The sequence below is a fragment of the Salvelinus alpinus genome, chromosome 18, assembly GCF_045679555.1.
Source record: "Salvelinus alpinus chromosome 18, SLU_Salpinus.1, whole genome shotgun sequence".
In the NCBI taxonomy this organism is placed as follows: Eukaryota; Metazoa; Chordata; class Actinopteri; order Salmoniformes; family Salmonidae; genus Salvelinus; species Salvelinus alpinus.
Window position 1 is genome coordinate 23,601,030 of NC_092103.1, and position 19,844 is coordinate 23,620,873.

Genomic DNA, 19,844 nt, shown 5'->3' on the forward strand with positions numbered 1-19,844 from the left:
TATATAATAGGCGGTGTCAGAGGAAAGCCCATAAAATTGTCAGACTCCAGTCACCCAAGTTAGACTGTTTTTTCTGCTACCGCATGGCAAGCGGTACCAGAGCACCAAGTCTAGGACCAAAAGGCACCACAACAGCTTCTACCCCCAAGCCATAAGACTGGTGAATATTTAATGAAATCGCCACCGAACAATTTACATTGACCTCCCTCCCTTTTGTACACTGCTGCAACTCTCTGTTTATCTGTGCATAGTCACTTCGCCCCCACCCACATATACAGATTACCTCAACTAGCCTGTACCCCCTAACACTGACTCGGTACCGTGCCCCCTGTATATGGCCGAGTTATTGTTATTCTTATTGTGTTACTTTTTATTTTAGTCTACTTGGTAAATATTTTCTTAACTCTTCTTGAACTGCACTGTTGGTAAAGGGCTTGTAAGTAAGCATTTCACGGTAAAGTCTACACTTGTTGTATTCGGCGCATGTGACAAAGTTTGATTTGACCTCAGACTGGGGCAAATGTTCACCTTCCAACAGGACAACGACCCTTAGCGCACAGCCAAGACAACGCATGAGTGGCTTCGGGACAAGTCTCTGAATGTCCTTGAGTGGCACCGCCAGAGCCCGGACTTGAACATCTCTGGAGACACCTGAAAATAGCTGTGCAGCGGCGCTCCCCATCCAACCTGACAAAGCTTGAGAGGATCTGAAGAGAAGAATGGGAGAAACTCCCCAAATACAGGTGTGCCAAGCTTGTAGCGTCTTACCCAAGAATACTCAAGGATGTAATCGCTGCCAATTGTGCTTCAACAAAGTACTGAGTAAAGGGTCTGAATACCTAAGTAAATGTGATTTACTTACCTAACCCTAACCCTAACCCTAACCCTAACTTGTTTAAAACGGATGAATGTAAAACGTCACCCATGTTCTTCGGCGCAATCTTATTATCCTGAGTACTCTGGAGCAGGTTTTAATCAAGGATCTCTCTGTACTTTGCTCTGTTCATCAATAAAAACCTGTTTTTGCTTTGTTATTCTGGGGTATTGTGTGTAGATTGAGGGGGAAAATTTAATCCGTTTTAGAATAAGGCTGTAATGTAAAAAGTCAAGGGGTATGAATACTATCCGAATACACTGTATGTATCTCTCTCCCTTTCCATCTCTCCATATCATGACTATTCAGCATTTTTCCGTATAGCTATGGAGCAGATAGATGGGTCATATACAGGTAACTGCCAAAGTTAAGGCATTAAAAGTAGGATCAGAAAATACGACTTGGATCATCACACATGGTCTGTTTGCAAAATCTGAATTCATTTGAGTAAACAGACTGACTAAAAGCCTGATGCGTCACAATTTGGGATTCAAATTGGAAACAATTTAATCAAAAACACATTTTCAGTAATTGCCAGAGGATCATTGGGAGAGATGCCTTCTGCAGGCAGCTTCAGCTTCAGCTTCCAGGACATCTGAGTAAACAGCTAAGGAGGCTCGCAAAGTGCAAACTTCACATTTAATGGATGAGAAACAGCCTCACAAGAATGAAGTAGAGTCAGTGAGGTTTCAGCAGATGTATCAAAATCTACTATTTAGGCGCTTTTTTCTTTGGCCCTGCATCTGGGCCCTCTCTCTCCTTCCCTCTCGTGTGACAAATCTTCCCTGTGCGAGAGCACAGTTTTTGCCGAGGTCACACTGCGTTCTGCTGAGAGAACTAATCCCGGTTAAATGTATTCAATTTAGGTCAGGGTACGAGCAGAGAGTGCTCTTCAATCTCCGGCCTTGAATTTATGTATAAACTAATTAAAGTGAGCAGAGGCAGGGCCCCTGATTGAACACTCCAAATAGCCTCATTTCCTGCGGCTCTATCGATCCCACAGTTATTTGCAACTTCCCCTCCATTTTGTTACTCCGAGGATAGAAAAAAAGAGCGAGAGCGCAATTAAAAGGAGAACGGAAAACAGGCCTGTAGTTTCTTTCTTGTTTTTCTCCTGCTGCTGCCTTCTGGTTTTGTTTCTGCACGCTTTCATTAGTCTTCTATGCAACATTAAATCCTCAAAGCATAGTCCAATAAAACACTTGTGCGAAGAGAAGAAAACGAGAGCCCTAAATGTTCTGTCAGACGTCTCTGCCTAATGCGGTCTAGGAACTTCTTAGTTTTTTGATCCAAACCAGATTTGGGGTAGAATCTAGAAAGTGAGAGAGTCTTAGAACTCTGGAGTCTGTTGGGCCGTTTCACGATTGGCCTGAGGTGCAGGCAGGATAATAGGAGGCCGGATGGAGGGGTTAGGTACTGGTGTTGTCACAGGGTTTACTTTTTCCTTTGTAATCTGTTCAAGACTGTTCAATCCGTGCTAAACTTGCAGCAGAATCTGGGCTTTAACAAGGTATTACGTTACGGACAGGTGTATCCATCCAGGGAGGGGGGAGTGGGGAACTAGCTGGGCTATCCAGAAACAAAGCCTGTTCTCTGGGACGGGGACAGGAGACAGACATCCTCAACAGGGAGCAGAAGTTGGCATCACTCGCCTGGTACGCAGTACCCCTGTGAATGTTTTCTCTTCAATATGTTATTGCATTTACAATTATCTGTCAAATTTAAATTAGTTATCACATGGTTTACCATAGCTTTGCTAATGTTTTTAATAAATCAAATTCAATCAAATTTTATTGGTCACATACACATGGTTAGCAGATGTTAATGTGAGTGTAGAGAAAGGCTTGTGCTTCTAGTTCCGACAGTGCAATAATATCTAACCAGTAATCTAACAATTTCACAACAACTACCTAATACACACACAAAGGGATGGAATAAGAAAATGTACATATAAATATAAGGATGAGCGATGGCCGCGCAGCATAGGCAAGATGCAATAGATGGTATAAAATACAGTATATCCATATGAGATGAGTAATGTAAGATATGTAAACATTACATATGTAAACATTGTTAAAGTGGCTTTTTTAAGTGACTAGTGAGCCATTTATTAAAGTGGCAAAAGATCTGAGACTGTATGTTGGCAGCAGCCTCTCAGTGTTAATGATGGCTGTTTAACAGTCTGATGGCCTTGAGATAGAAGCTGTTTTTCAGTCTCTCGGTCCCAGCTTTGATGCACCTGTACTGACCTCGTCTTCTGGATGGTAGTTGGGTGAACAGGCAGTGGCTCGGGTGGTTGTTGTCCTTGATGATCTTTTTGGCCTTCCTGTGACATCGGGTGCTGTAAGTGTCCTGGAGGGCAGGTAGTTTGCCCCCAGTGATGCGTTGTGCAGACCGCACCATCCTCTGGAGAGCCTTGCGGTTGAGGGCAGTGCAGTTGCCGTACCAGGCTGTGATACAACCGAACAGGATGCTCTCAATTGTGCATCTGTAAAAGTTTGTGAGGGTTTTAGGTGACGAGACAAATTTCTTTAGCCTCCTGAGGTTGAAGAGTTGCTGTTGCGCATTCTTCACCACACTGTCTGTATGGGTGGACCATTTCAGTTTGTCCATGATGTATGTGCCGAGGAACTAAAAACTTTCCACCTTCTCCACTACTGTCCCGTCGATGTGGATAGGGGGCTGCTCCCTCTGCTGTTTCCTGAAGTCCACGATCATCTCCTTTGTTTTGTTGATGTTGAGTGAGAGGTTGTTTTCCTGACACCACACTCCGAGTGCCCTCACCTTCTCCCTGTAGGCTGTCTTGACGTTGTTGGTAATCAAGCCCACTACTGTTTTGTCCTCTGCAAATAAGCAATAGGATAGAACTCGTCTCATTTGACAGATAATCCTTAATGCAATAACACATACTGAAAGTTTAAACTTTGCTTTGCACATATATTCTAATGGCAAACTTCCATCATCTGAATACCATCCAAAAGAAGTGATTTGGACGAGATCAGAGTCCCTGCCCATCTTCCGAAAACGTCTGAAACCCTACCTCTTCAAAGAGTCTCTTAAATAAGACATTTCAATTTGCACTCGTCTTTTCCTACTTGCACTGACTTTGGTGACAAAGGCTTCTTTATTGAAGAAAAATTTACTTAACCACATATCACAGTTGTGGTATCTCAACTAGTTATGTTAAAATGAATGCAGCAAATGTAAGTCACTCTGGATAAGAGCGTCTCCTAAATAACTAAAATAGAAACGTAGAGTATGGTAAGGAGCACAGTAAGCCCAGTGGCAGCAGAGACCACACTCTGATTGGCTGAGGCATAGCTGGGTCAAGGTTCACCACACATTCCAGCACAGAAACAAAGTATACTTCTTCATCTGACTGAGCAGATTTGCACCGTACATCAGCGCATACGGCCCACTGATGAGAAATACACAATATCAGTAAACAGCACTGCCAGCCCCCTATACCACACAGTCTGTTTGGCTAATTCCTTTAGATTCCGCAATGCCCTCCATTGGGTGGTGAAGACAGCCCAGTACATCACTGGGACCGCGCTCCCACCCATCCAGGACATCTACTTGAGACGGTGCGTGAGGAGGTCCCGCAGAATCATCAAGGACCACACATACCCCAGCCACGATCTGTTCACTCCCTTACCATCGGGGAGACGGGTCCTTCTCAACAATGCAACAAGAAAAGATAACAACATGAACATAAAGTGTGTGTGTGTGTATGTTCATCCACTCACTCACCGCTGGCCACGGTGCACGCTGTGTCCTCTGTTGAATTGAGTCATAAATCGTTCACTGTGGACGGCCCCATCTCCTACTCCCCAACCCTTCAAATCTATTGATTTATTTATAGAATAAATCCCAAGCAAAAAGTTCATACATATTGATGCCTTTCAATCTAATCTCGTAAATGATTGAGTATGATACATTCTCTGTGTGTGCACTTACATGAAGATGTTTCGGCAGGAGCGTGGGTGTGTACGTGCCTGTGTTTGTAAGTACAGTATGTGTGTTTGCAAGTGTGTGTGTGCGTTTCTCGCTCTCTCGTTTCTGTGCTTGTCACTTTTTCTCTGCCTCCCTCCTTACCCAGGGGCCCGAGTCACTTCCCTCTAGAGCTGCTGTGGCGCTCTAATTGATTGTGCTCTTTGTCTCTGGGCTGACATGCTCTGTTCAAAGGAATGGCCTATCTCCTGGGAGACCTATGTCTCTCCAGTAGGTACCTCAGCCTCTTTAAAGGGCCTGCCGGAGCCCAGCCAGAGGCCAGCCGGGCCAATGGGCATGATTAGAGACAAAACCGGGGTGGAGAGGTGAACTGCAGACACCGCTATACTACTCCCCCTTTCTTCCTCTTGCGTGCGCGCTTGCTCTTGTTCTCTCTTTATTTTTCTCTCTATCTTTTGCTCTCTCGGTCTCTCCTGGCTACAAATATCTGAAGTGTCTGCACTTCAAATATTGATATCTGAAGTGTCTGCCTGTCCTGGCCCATAGTCCCCCTCTCTCCCAGCACCTCAGGGATATGTGGTGCTTTTCTAAGGGAGACTGTCAGGCTTCTCCTTCTAAATGGCTTTCAAGCTACATTTTTATTATGGCTTCCGTGAGTGACCTGCCAGTTAAAGAATCAATGTGTTACCGATTTAAGATCTGTGTCCCACTAAGATAGGCCTAGTGTAAAACTTCAATTTTTAGCCTGGGCGTTTATTTTCTTAAATCAATGAGCACAACAGGCGCTTATTAGAGACAGGCTTCTATTTGAGCCAGGTGTCTTTATCCTTAATGCACACATCTTTTGCTACTTTGCATAGTTAAATGTTTAATTCCAGCATTCACTTCCAGCGGTATACACTACCGTTCAAGTTTGGGGTCACTTAGAAATATTCTTGTGTTTGAAAGAAAAGCAAAAAAAATTGTCCATTAAAATAACATCAAATTGATCAGAAATACAGTGTAGACATTGTTAATGTTGTAAACGACTATTGTAGCTGGAAATTGCTTTTTTTTCTCAATGGAATATCTACATAGGCGTACAGAGGCCCATTATCAACAACCATCACTCCTGTTTTCCAATGGCACGTTGTGTTGGCTTAATCCAAGTTTATCATTTTAAAAGGCTAATTGATCATTAGAAAACCCATTTGCAATTATGTTAGCACAGCTGAAAAGTGTCGTTCTGATTAAAGAAGCAATAAAACTGGCCTTCTTTAGACTAGTTGAGTATCTGGAGTATCAGCATTTGTGGGTTCAATTTACAGGATCAAAATGGCCAGAAACAAAGAACTTTCTTCAGGAATTCATCAGTCTATTCTTGTTCTGAGACATTTTTAAGTGACCCCAAACTTTTGAACGGTAGTATCTATGACATCAAATCAAAGTTTATTGGTCGGGTACACAGCTTAGCAGATGTTATAGCGGGTGTAGTGAAATGCTTATGTTACTAGTTTCTAACAATGCAGTAAAATGTCAAACAAGTAAACAAATAATTTAAACGTTTTTTTTATGTACTACAAAAAATGCAAGAAATCTCTAACGTTGGGACGAATCCAATTAACAATCCAAATAGATCAATATGCAGTCTAAGTATGTACAACGGAATAATTTACTCAAGACATACTAAGAATGATATGTACACTGCCTTTGGAAAGTATTCAGACCCCTGTATAAGTATTCTAAAATTGATCAAATATTTTTTTTTTTTTTTTTAGATTCTTCAAAGTAGCCACACTTTACCTTGATGACAGCTTTGCACGCTCTTGGCATTCTCTCAACCAGCTTCATCTGGAATGCTTTTCCAACAGTCTTTAAGGAGTTCCCACATATGCTGAGCGCACTTGTTGGCTGCTTTTCCTTCACTCTGCGGTCCAACTCATCCCAAACCATCACAATTGGGTTGAGGTCAGGTGATTGTGGAGACCAGATCATCTGATGCAGCACTCCATCACTCTCCTTGGTCAAATAGCCCTTACACAGCCGGAGGTGTGTTGGGTCATTGTCCTGTTGAAAAACAAATGATAGTCCCACTAAGCTCAAACCAGATGAGATGGCATATCACTGCAGAATGCTGTGGTAGCCATTGTTGTATTCTGGGTTAAACTTGGAACATTGCTATCCTGGTTTTTACATCAGAAGTTAATGTTTATCTGTAGTAGCCAGATGGCTTTGGAATGTGCTGGGTGGACGGGAAGAAGTCACGGGATTGCTATAGGGGTGTGGAGATCTTTGGATTAGGCATCAAGGGGGTTGAGGTCAGGTCAGATCCCCTTAGGGTAATAAACCATTGTTTCTCCCTTATCACTTCGTCTTCCCATCGAACCGTGAAAGATGTAAGGATTGGAGAGAATGAGGAGTGCCTAAATTGGAGTATATATACTTGTGGTGGTGGAAACATGTTTTGTCTAATGCAGCTGTATTGATCCTCTGGGCATAATAAACTTGGTTAAGCTTTCATAATGTTCGTTGAGTTTTTACTCTGAGAATTAGAACCTAACACCATGCTGGTCAAGTGTGCCTTGAATTCTAAATAAATCACTGACAGTGTCACCAGCAAAGCACCATCACACCACCTCCTCCATGCTTCACGGTGGGAACCACACATGCGGAGATCATCCGTTCACCTACTCTGCGTCTCACAAAGATACAACGGTTGGAACCAAAAATCTCAAATTTGGACCGATTTCCACCAGTCTAATGTCCATTGCTCCTGTTTCTTGGCCCAAGCAAGTCTCTTCTTCTTATTGGTGTCCTTTTAATAGTGGTTTCTTTGCAGCAATTCGACCATGAAGTCCTGATTCAAACACTCTTCTCTGAACAGTTGATGTTGAGATGTGCCTGTTACTTGAACTCTGTGAAGCATTTATTTGGGCTGCAATTGCATGAGGCTGCAAACTCGAATGAACTTATCCTTTGCAGCAAACGTAACGCTGGGTCTTCCTTTCCTGTGGCAGTCCTCATGAGAGAGTTTCATCATAGCGCTTGATGGTTTTTGCGACTGCACTTAAAGAAACTTTCAAAGTTCCTGAAATGTTCCGCATTGACTGATGTCTTAAAGTAATGATGGACTGTCGTTTCTCTTTGATTATTTTAGCTTTTCTTTACATAATATAGACTTGGTATTTTACCAAATAGGGCTAGATGAAGGAAAAAGGAAACCGCACACTGCTCTTGATAGTACCACTGATCTTTAATAAGCTTACGTATCAAATAGGGCTATCTTCTGTATACCACACTTACCTTGTCACAACACAACTGATTGGCTCAAACTCATTAAGGAAATAAATTCCACAAATGAACTTTTAACAAGGCACACCTGTTAATTGAAATACATTCCATGTGACTACCTCATGAAGCTAGTTGAGAGAATGCCAAGAGTGCGCAAAGCTGTCATCAAGGCCCTTCTCCCCCGATTGCTCAGTTAGGCATGGCGGCCAGCTCTATGAGTCTTGGTGGTTTTACTATTTTCTACATTGTAGAGTAATAGTGAATACATCAAAACTCTGAAATAACACATATGGAATCATGTAGTAACCATAAAAAGTGTTAAACAATTCAAAATATATTTTATATTTGAGATTCTTCAAAGTGTGGCTAGTGTGGTCTGGAGCAATGAAGTGGTGACGCAGGGCACCGTACTAAACCACAAATCACCTCTAAGTCCCGTAGCATAATTGCAAAAATGTCTAAAAAATCTGTTTTAGTAATTTTAGCCATTATGGGGTATTGTGTGTAGATTGATGTGGGGGGGAAAAATTGTTAATCAATTTTAGAATAAGTCTGTAATGTAACAAAATGTGGAAAAAGTCAAGGGGTCTGAATGCTTTCCGAGTGCACTGTATATCAGAAGATATATTAGTGAGCTATGTCAATAATTCTGTATTTAAATAAATGTGGTGTGTGTATAAACTAAATACAAAGTACAGAAGTAAAGATATTACAATGAGCTATGTCTGGGGAAACAGGAATTGTGTGCGTGTACACTAGCTGCCAAAAGTTTTAAAACACCTACTCATTCAAGGGTTTTTCTTTATTTTTAAAGTGTCTGCATTTGTTGCTGGCATGTCATGCCTAAGTTTGCTAATCTTGCCAATGAAAAACGTATTAAAGTAGTTGGCGATATCAGTTTGTTTTGTGATGAATGAGCCATCTGATTCAATGAATGATGGTGGTGTTTGCCTTTTTGCCCAAACATTCATTTAAGGTGCTCCAAAGCTTTTTACTCTCATTCTTTATATAATTTATTTGATTCATAATATAGTTTCAATTCCTCATCAATCTACTGGGATTTAACAGTTTTTACAGTCATTTTCTTAATTGGTGCAGGCTTATTAGTAACTGGAATAAATTAAATCAAGGGGCTTACATCAGCTGATATCTCAGTGCTGTACAGAAACCCAGCCTAAAAGCCCAAACAGCAAGCGATGCAGGTGTAGAAGCACGGTGGCTAGGAAAAACTCCCTAGAAAGGCCAAAACCTAGGCAGAAACCTAGAGGAACCAGGCTATGAGGGGTGGCCAGTCCTCTTCTGGCTATGCCGGGTGGAGATTATAACAGAACATGGCCAAGATGTTCAAATGTTCATTAATGACCAGCATGGTCAAATAATAATAATCACAGTAGTTGTCGAGTATGCAACAGGTCAGCACCTCAGGAGTAAATGTCAGTTGGCTTTTCATAGCCGATCATTGAGAGTATCTCTACCGCTCCTGCTGTCTCTAGAGATTTGAAAACAGCAGGTCTGGGACAGGTAGCACGTCCGGTGAACAGGTCACGGTTCCATAGCCGCAGGCAGAACAGTTAACTGGAGCAGCAGCACGGCCAGGTGGACTGGGGACAGCAAGGAGTCATCATGCCAGGTAGTCCTGAGGCATGGTCCTAGGGCTCAGGTCCCCCGAGAGAGAGAGAATTCGAGAGAGCATACTTAAATTCACACAGGACACTGGAGAAATACTACAGATATAACAGACTGACCCTAGCCCCCCGACACATAAACTAATGCAGCATAAATACTGGAGGCTGAGACAGGAGGGGTCAGGATACACTGTGGCCCCATCCGATGATACCCCCGGACAGGGCCAAACAGGCAGGATATAACCCCACCCACTTTGCCAAACCACAGCCCCCACACCACTAGAGGGATATCGTCAACCACCAACTTACCATCCTGAGACAAGGCCGAGTATAGCCCACAAAGATCTCCGCCACGGCACAACCCAAGGGGGGGCGCCAACCCAGACAGGAAGACCACGTCAGTGACTCAACCCACTCAAGTGACGCACCCCTCCTAGGGACGGCATGAAAGAGCACCAGTAAGCCAGTGACTCGGCACTCGGATTAAAATCCTGCAGCGCACGCAAGGTCCCCCTGCTCAAGCAAGCGCATGTCCAGGCCCGTCTGAAGTTTGCCAATGACCATCTGGATGATCCAGAGGAGGAATGGGAGAAGGTCATGTGGTCTGATGAGACAAAAATAGATACTTTTGGTCTAAACTCCACTCGCCGTGTTTGGAGGAAGAAGAAGGATGAGTACAACCCCAAGAACACCATACCAACCGTGAAGCATGGAGGTGGAAACATCATTCTTTGGGGATGCTTTTCTGCAAAGGGGACAGGACGACTGCACCGTATTGAGGGGAGGATGGATGGGGCCATGTATCGCGAGATCTTGGCCAACAACCTCCTTCCCTTAGTAAGAGCATTGAAGATGGGTCGTGGCTGGGTCTTCCAGCATGACAATGACCCGAAACACACAGCCAGGGCAACTAAGGAGTGGCTCCGTAAGAAGCATCTCAAGGTCCTGGAGTGGCCTAGCCAGTCTCCAGACCTGAACCCAATAGAAATTCTTTGGAGGGAGCTGAAAGTCCGTATTGCCCAGCGACAGCCCCGAAACCTGAAGGATCTGGAGAAGGTCTGTATGGAGGAGTGGGCCAAAATCCCTGCTGCAGTGTGTGCAAACCTGGTCAAGAACTACAGGAAACGTATGATCTCTGTAATTGCAAACAAAGGTTTCTGTACCAAATATTAAGTTCTGCTTTTCTGATGTATCAAATACTTATGTCATGCAATAAAATGCAAATTAATATAATATAATGTGATTTACACATATAATGTGATTTTCTGGATTTTTGTTTTAGATTCCGTCTCTCACAGTTGAAGTGTACCTATGATAAAAATGACAGACCTCTACATGCTTTGTAAGTAGGAAAACCTGCAAAATCGGCAGTGTATCAAATACTTGTTCTCCCCACTGTATATCCAAGTTTGTGACAGGAACGAGCTTGCAGGGCACTATGGTGTTAAAAGCTGAGCTAGAGTCGATGAACATCATTCTCACATAGGTATTCCTCTTGTCCAGGTGGGATTGAGTGTTATGCAGTGCAATGGCGATTGTATCATCCGTGGATCTGTTGGGGTGGTATGCAAATTGTAGTGAGATAAGAGTGTTGTATGTATAGTGAAGGTGATATGGTCCTTGACTTTCAAAGTACTTCATGATCACAGAAGTGAGTGCTACCGTGCCGGCAGCTTTGCTTGGGTTAACACACTTGAACGTCCTACTCACGTCGGCTACAGAGATCGGGAGCCCGCAGTCCTCGTGAGCAGAGGGGGCAATGTCGGTGACTCTGTGTTGTTTTCCTCGAAGCGGGCAAAGAAAATTGTTTTGCCTCTTTGATTGTCTTGCGGAGGTCGTAGGTGGTCTGTTTGTATACGTACATGTTTCCAGTTACCTTGCCGGGGTAAATGCGTGTGGTTCGCACTTTCAGTTTCTTTGGTAATGCTGCCATCTAGCTGTGTTTTTTGTTTTGGTTATGTTCTAATAGTCACTGTAGAAACAACATTCTCTATGCACTTTCTGATGAACCCAGAGACAGAGTCAGTGTATTCGGCGGTGTTATTCTCAGAGGCGGCCTGAACATATCCTAGTCTGCGTGATCAAACAGTTCTGTAGCATGGATTCCGATTGGTCAGACCAACGTTAAACAGACCTTACCACGGTTGCCTCCTGTTTCGAGAGTATTTTCCTTCAATTTCCTTTGTTAAAGTCCCCGGCTAAAACAAATGCGGTATATGCTTTTTCCAATTTTTCCAAAGTTCCATGTTATTCTTTTAGTGCCAGCGTGGTGTCAGTTTGTGGGGGTATATACACAGCCGTGATCCAAACAGCTGTGAATTCTCTCGGGAGATAATCGTAAGGTATTCCAGGTCAGGGGAACATAATCTCTTAAGGCGTTTGTGCATTCTTACAATCACACAATGAGTTGTTGATCATGAAACATACTACTCCGCCTTTGTTTTTCCCCTGTCCTCGCAATGTACGGAAAACTCAGCAGGCTGTATAGCCTGATCAGGCACCTTCCCTGACATCCAAGTCTCTGTAAGGCATATTACATTACAGTCACTCGTATCTCTCTGGTAGGAAATCCGCACTCTGGACAATAAATGTTGTGAGCTCAGAAGACTGCACATGAGCAAGTAATGGACTAGGAAGCGTAGGGTGGTTTACCCTTTTCCTTAATGGAACTAGTACTCTAGCTCGCCTTTCCTTTGTCCAGAAGTGCTTTTCCATCATAGGAAATAATACTAGAAACTTTCTGATCAAATAACGCACAAAAAATAATACTAAAATAAACTAAGGACTGCAAAGTTGGTTGGGAGCTAGCAACAGGGTGACCATCATCGGCACCATCTTGTTCACAGTGAATTGGGAGGGTGAGATTGAGATTACTCTTAGATACCGTATGATTTAGGTTATCTGTCCTCATCCTACTGACAATGGAGTGGAATGGCTATGTCACATTACAGTACAGGGATTGCATGTGTACTTCTCTCTATTACCAGCAGGGAGAAGTCTCTTTCTCTACCTCACCCCCCTCTTTCTTTCACACTCTCTCCATCTATCCACCCACTCTTTCCCTCTCGTACGGTCCCTCTGTCTCTCTGATAGCCAGTGTTGGCTTTTCCCCGAACATATGCGTGGATCTGGGGTGTTTAAACACGCAGCCAAGCTTTCAGGAGCTGGCAAATCATCTGTCGACCCCAATCAACTGGCATCGAATGCAGCTAGCTAGTTTAGCCTACTCAAACACCCGGCTCAAACAGAGAAGGATGCTATGTTAGCTAGCTGGCTATGGCTATCCAACACTGGAACTCTTCCAAATCAAGGTGATTGATTGCCTTGTTTTCCCTGGCTGGCACATTTTTTTTTTTTTTTTTAGTTGTGTCCAGCCTATCCTCCTCTCACATCCCACAGGGTCCCCTCATCAGAACGCCCACACACACACACACAATTTAAATGTTGCTTCTAAACTCTGAAACACCAGGAAAGCCGCAGGGCCTGGCTGTTGGGTCTGGCTTTGCTATTGTACCAGAAGTAGTCACAGTTGGCCATAAGTGTGAATTATTTATTGATTATAGGGCCAGAACCTGATCTTCAGATGTAGTTCCGTTCACTTACACATACAGTGTATATATGCCATTTTGCAGATGTTTTTATCCAAAGCGACTTCGTCATGCTTGCATATATTTTACGTATGGGTGGTCCCGGGAAGCAAACCAACTACCCTGGCATTACATGTCCCATGCTCTACCAACTGAGCTACAAAGGACCACTTGTAAACATATTGAGTCTGTCAAAGCCAGCTAATCAAAGAGTATTAAGAGTGAATGGTAGAGCTTGAGCTGTCACTGGAATCGGGCTTCTAGGTATCCTGTGTTGTGTGTGTGTGTGTGTGTGTGTGTGTGGGTGTGTGTGTGTGTGTGCGCAAGGCCAAGCAGGTGTCGGGGTACAGTGCACAGGTGGGATGTGTTGAAAGTACAGTTCTGGGTGCCAAAGTGGAGTGGCCTGATTACAGTACAACAACAGGCAAGGCAAGGTGACCTGGAGCAGTTTATTTGCACACAGGGAGTTGTGGATTCTGGCTATTTTCCCTCTCTCGTTCATCACCCTTCTCAATCACCCTCTGTCCATTTCTCTTTCCCTTGTCTGCCCTCTCTCTCATTTTTTGCTCCATATCTATCCCTCTGACACCCTATCTCGCTCATGATGGACTATTTCCATCTCTCTCTATCCATCTCTCTCTTCTTCTTTTGTCCCTTTCTGAAACACACTCTATCCCTCTCCCTCCTCCTCTCTTTCCCTGTCCCATTCTCCTTACACTGGCATGCCTCTCTTCTTCTCTCCAGTGTGGAGGTGTGCTTCAGAGAGGGCAGCCTTACCTATCTCCTTGGAGCAGGCGTGAGAGACCGAACACACTCTCCTCTTCCTCGACCCATGGCCCTTGGGGATAAACCTACCCAAATGTCATGCTGTTCTTAACCCAAAGTGAAATCAAACCCCAGACATCCTCCTCATTATCTTCCCTGAGCCACCGCAGCGCACCGCACTACCAAATATTCATACCGAAAACGTTATCAAAGCCAATAACACAGATCTCTCTCCTCTTGTCCGCCTTCGTCTCTCCTCTTGCTCTGTCTGGAGCAGCAGGGGAGGGAAGAACGTGTGTCTCTCACTCATTCCATGTGAGGGAAAGAAAGGAGGAGTAGGTTCTAAATAGGAGTAGGTTCTAAATATGCTGTGAAGAGAAGACATTGTGTCCTCGTCACCTGAGAGCTCTTTTGATTCACCGTCGCCAGAGCCGAGTCTCAATAGATTAGGTGACATTCACACTGGCTCTCTCTCGTGCACTCTCTCGCTCTGTCTCTCTCGCGCGCTCTCTCTTTCTCTCTCTCTCACACACACTTTTTCTTGTTCCACATATGAACAGTTCCATACCTAACGTCACCAGTACTGCACACACCTTACACATCATAATCAAGTCCTTGCTAGGGCTTTTCCATGGCAAATAAAGCTTGGGAAATAAATACATATTTTGTTTTTCTTCTCTCAATGTCGAAATGTAATTTAAATGCAGTTTGATGGCGCATGGCGCTACATTGATTGGCACCCAGTTGTGATGTTGGATCCAGCGGCGGGCAGAAGATCTAAATTTTAACCAGACAGACACATACTGGAGTAATTCGAGGCACTTTCGTGCTGACAGTGGAGAAGGGCCAATTCTGTTTTGTTAGCCAGCCAGGCAGGCAGGGCAGGGTGCTAGCTATCAGGCTGCATTGTGTTGTGAAACCAGCCAGTATCTTTTAATTAGCAGCTGAGTAAGTCTGAGGGAAGAACCAACCAGAACCAGCACACAGCGAGCAGTAATTATTGACAGAGCCAGGACTAGAAGTTCACCGCCCCAGGGCTTTGCCTTTTACTTCGGCCGGTCGAGTGCACACACACACACACACACACACACACACAACCTTGATTGGAGATGCAGGCTGAATTAGATTGCATCTCCCAGATGACCTTAAGCCAGTGGCTGTAACGGAGGAGACAATTGTGAATGCCCTCGTCACGCTCTCTCTCTAGCGCTATCGCTCCCTCACTTCCTCTCTCTCTCTAGCTCTCTCTCCCTCACTTCCTCTCTCTCTCTCTAGCTCTCTTTCCCTCACTTCCTCTCTCTCTCTAGCTCTCTTTCCCTCACTTCCTCTCTCTCTCTCTAGCTCTATCGCTCCCTCACTTCCTCTCTCTAGCTCTCTCTCCCTCACTTCCTCTCTCTCTCTAGCTCTCTTTCCCTCACTTCCTCTCTCTCTCTAGCGCTATCGCTCCCTCACTTCCTCTCTCTCTCTAGCTCTCTCTCCCTCACTTCCTCTCTCTCTCTAGCTCTCTTTCCCTCACTTCCTCTCTCTCTCTAGCTCTCTTTCCCTCACTTCCTCTCTCTCTCTAGCTCTCTCTCCCTCACTTCCTCTCTCTCTCTCTCTAGCTCTCTCTCCCTCACTTCCTCTCTCTCTCTCTCTCTATCTCTCTCTCCCTCCCTTCCTCTCTCTCTCTAGCTCTATCGCTCCCTCACTTCCTCTCTCTCTCTAGCTTTATCGCTTCCTCACTTCCTCTCTCTCTCTAGCTCTATCGCTTCCTCACTTCCTCTCTCTCTCTAGCTCTATCGCTTCCTCACTTCCTCTCTCTCTCTAGCTCTTGCTCCCTCACTTCCTCTCTAGCTCTATCGCTCCCTCACGTCCTCTCTCTCTAGCTCTATCGCTCCCTCACTTCCTCTCTCTCTCTAGCTCTATCGCTCCCTCACTTCCTCTCTCTCTCTAGCTCTATCGCTTCCTCACTTCCTCTCTCTAGCTATATCGCTTCCTCACCTCCTCTCTCTCTCTAGCTCTATCGCTCCCTCACTTCCTCTCTCTCTCTAGCTCTATCGCTCCCTCACTTCCTCTCTCTCTCTAGCTCTATCGCTCCCTCACTTCCTCTCTCTCTCTAGCTCTATCGCTCCCTCACTTCCTCTCTCTCTAGCTCTATCGCTCCCTCACCTCCTCTCTCTCTCTAGCTCTATCGCTCCCTCACTTCCTCTCTCTCTCTAGCTCTATCGCTCCCTCACTTCCTCTCTCTCTTGCTCTATCGCTCCCTCACTTCCTCTCTCTCTAGCTCTATCGCTCCCTCACTTCCTCTCTCTCTCTAGCTCTATCGCTTCTTCACTCCCTCTCTCTCTAGCTCTATCGCTCCCTCACTTCCTCTCTCTCTCTAGCTCTCGCTCCCTCACTTCCTCTCTATCTCTAGCTCTCGCTCCCTCACTTCCTCTCTATCTCTAGCTCTCGCTGCCTCACTTCCTCTCTCTCTCTAGCTCTATCGCTCCCTCACTTCCTCTCTCTCTCTAGCTCTATCGCTCCCTCACGTCCTCTCTCTCTAGCTCTATCGCTCCCTCACTTCCTCTCTCTCTCTAGCTCTATCGCTTCCTCACTTCCTCTCTCTAGCTCTATTGCTTCCTCACTTCCTCTCTCTCTCTAGCTCTATCGCTCCCTCACTTCCTCTCTCTCTCTAGCTCTATCGCTCCCTCACTTCCTCTCTCTCTCTAGCTCTATCGCTCCCTCCCTCTCTCTCTCTAGCTCTATCGCTTCTTCCTTCCTCTCTCTCTCTAGCTCTATCGCTCCTTCACTCCCTCTCTCTCTCTAGCTCTATCGCTCCCTCACTTCCTCTCTCTCTCTAGCTCTATCTCTCCCTCACTTCCTCTCTCTCTAGCTCTATCGCTCCCTCACTTCCTCTCTCTCTCTAGCTCTATCGCTCTCTCACTTCCTCTCTCTCTCTAGCTCTATCGCTCCCTCACTTCCTCTCTCTCTCTAGCTCTATCGCTCCCTCACTTCCTCTCTCTCTCTAGCTCTATCGCTCCCTCACTTCCTCTCTCTCTCACTCCTCAGTACGCTCATTCTGAGAGGGAAGCCTTCAGATTTTCTTGCACTCGTTAAACTAGAAAAGGCCCAAGCTGCAGATCTGTCTGTCATTAATATGCCCTCTTTCCCCCCTCCTTTTCTCTCCTCCGCTCATCCCTCTCGCTCTCTCTCTTTCCTTCTCTCTATCCTATCCACAGCTGCCAAAGTTCCCAGTGGCCCCCGTCGTCTCTGTCCCCCCTCTGTTGGCTTCCAGAGCACCTGTGTACCCTGCTGATCAAAGACCCCCTGACGCCAATGCCTTCAAAAGCAAAGAGCCCCCCTATTCCTCCCTCCTGCTACCCACCTCCTCCTCTACCTCCAGAAGACCGGAGAAGGAGCGGGACAGAGCGAAAGGAGACAGAGACAAGAAGAAGAAGAAACACAAGAAGAGGTCACCGGCGAGATCGCGGTCTCGCTCCAAGTCGCGGTCCAAAACCAAGCACGCCCTGCCCAGCGCCTACAAAACAGTCCGCAGGTCTAGGTGAGTGGTCCAACCACTATCCCCAAAAGAAACTGTCTCTCTCATCACAACATGGCCTTTACAATGGAATAGGTGTTGTCATTTGGCCTGAGGCTCAGACTTTTGAACATAATTAACTATACGAACAAACTGCTCTGTTTATGAACCTACAATACCTGATGCCTCTACCGTGCCTACTGCCTAATGAAGGAAGTGGCTTTCTGGCTGGCTGGCAGTATTCTTTTGCAGCGGCTTCACTATAGCGTGTCGGCTACCTCTCTCTGTTTCCCGATGCCTCCACACACTCTCCAAGTTTTTCATCTCAATTGTTTTCTCACCCTCCTCTCACTCTTTTTGGAAATCACGGCCAGTTTGTCATTATCAGCGGGTGGAGTTGCTGTAATTATGCCAGCCTCGTGTCATTCTGACGAGCATTAATGTAATTTCACTGAGATTTAATCGTTTCTGCCCGAGGTTTTAAGTCACTTACAGTATGTGAATTAAAGGGCTTAGATTGAGAAGGGGGCCTCTGCTGAGCCTCGTGTCAGATTTCACTCCTCTAATGTGCAAGCACGCCAAATTTCATCCCTTAATCTTTTTTTTTTATTCCTCGACCGAGAAAGTCAAATAAAATACAAAAATCCTGGTTGTGGGAGAGTGAAATGGATCCCTGATAATGAGCAGTCACAGAATCAGACAGCGTTTTGTTTTGTGTTGGGAGGCTGGAACAGGTTATGAGCTTCGAACCTTTTACAGCATAAAAAAAATATCAATCCCCAGCATCTTCCTTACTAATCCTGAGAATGATGTCTTGGGAATGGAGCCTTCCTGCAGGTGGCTGGCTGCGTATATGTTTTGTGCATCCCAAATATCACCCGTTGAAAAAGTTGTGCACTATTTAGGGAATAGGGCCCTGGTCAAAAGTAGTGCAGTATATAGGGAATAGGGTGTCATTTGAGAGGCAGCCTGTCTGTCTGGGTCTCGGGGGTGACAACCCAGTTAAGCTGGCAGCTCACTCTCCTCGTGTCCTTTCTCCCCCTCCTCTCCAGCTCTGTTAGTGACACGCTGAGTGCTGTCAGATACTGAAAGGATTACACACACATGTCTCTGACCCTGTCATAACTGTCCATCACACAAAGACAGAGCTACACACTCATACAGAGAGAGAGAGAGGATATTGGTGTCATGCTGCTCGACACCATTAGCCCTTAGCAGTCCAATGGACCTCTCTCGCTCTCTCTCTCTCTCTCTCTCTCCCCCCCTTCCTTCCTTCCTTGTGGTTAATGAGGACCCTGGCTGTGACACGGGGGGAGTTTCCCCCCTCGTTAACTCATCAGCTGCTCTTCATTAACTGGCCTACTACTTTCCCACCATCTCTTTCTCTCTCCCCCTCCTCCCTCCTACCCCTCCCTCCTTCTCTCTGTCCATCATCTGCATCCTGTCTTAGTCTCAAGGTCAACTCTGTCCTGTCAGCCCTCTGACATTGTCTGTAGTCATTGGCAGGTCTGTCCTGCCCCCATCCTTAGCCCCTGCACCCTTACTCCACCTCTGGGGGTTTAATTGGGGCCCATTGCCCCGAGGGAAGTCTAAGATCATTACCAGTGGAGTGTAGAGGCCCCCGTGGGCCCATGAAGGGCCAGGATGGGGTCAACAACATCCATACAGGACAGATAATGAGGTAGGAGATTCGGGGATGGATGGGAAAGAGCAGCCACAAAGAGTCCTATAGGTTGCATCTCAAATGACACCCTATTCCCTATAGGCCCTGATCAAAAGTAGTGCACTATAAAGGCAATAGAGTGCCATTTGGAGTACAGTCTCGATATGGACAGAACTCATCCAATTTGCTCTTGAAAGTGTCTCTTTGACAGAGGTTTGGAGTCATTGATCATATGCTCTGGTACTCTGCTCAGGCTAAGTGGATGTAGATTTTCCCCTGAATTTTAAATTGCCCTCCACCCCTTCCTCTGACAACTTCCTTTTTGCTCACTTTGTGACCTCTTCAGCCCCTATGGCAGGGGATGACCTCTCTGTTTGTGTTTATCCTCGGGCCAAATTGGCTTTCGTCCAGCGGTCCACTGTGTCCCCGGCTGCAAAGTACTTTTTAAACGGCTCCATTAGATTACGTTTTCATCTGTGTGTGGCCAGTTTGTGTGTGTGAATTAAATATGTTTCTCTGTGGCTGAGTGAGAGTGGATCCAGACATGCACGTACGCTAGTGTTCTTAAATAAACGCTCATTTGTAGCTGGTTGGTGGGGGTTGGAGG

General features: G+C 45.4%; 1 protein-coding gene across 5 annotated transcripts in view; it reads left to right on the forward strand.

Annotated features, from left to right (window-relative positions):
• Positions 1–19,844, forward strand: part of LOC139544041 (splicing factor, suppressor of white-apricot homolog) — a 127,717-nt gene that overhangs the window by 94,490 nt on the left and 13,383 nt on the right. For 4 of the 5 annotated variants that reach the window (XM_071350724.1, XM_071350726.1, XM_071350725.1 and 1 more), the window contains one exon: positions 17,276–17,598. The exons of the other annotated variant lie outside the window; for it this stretch is intronic. In XM_071350724.1, coding sequence (XP_071206825.1) covers positions 17,276–17,598 — 323 coding nt within the window. The remainder of the gene's footprint in view (positions 1–17,275; positions 17,599–19,844) is intronic. 5 annotated transcript variants of the gene reach the window in all.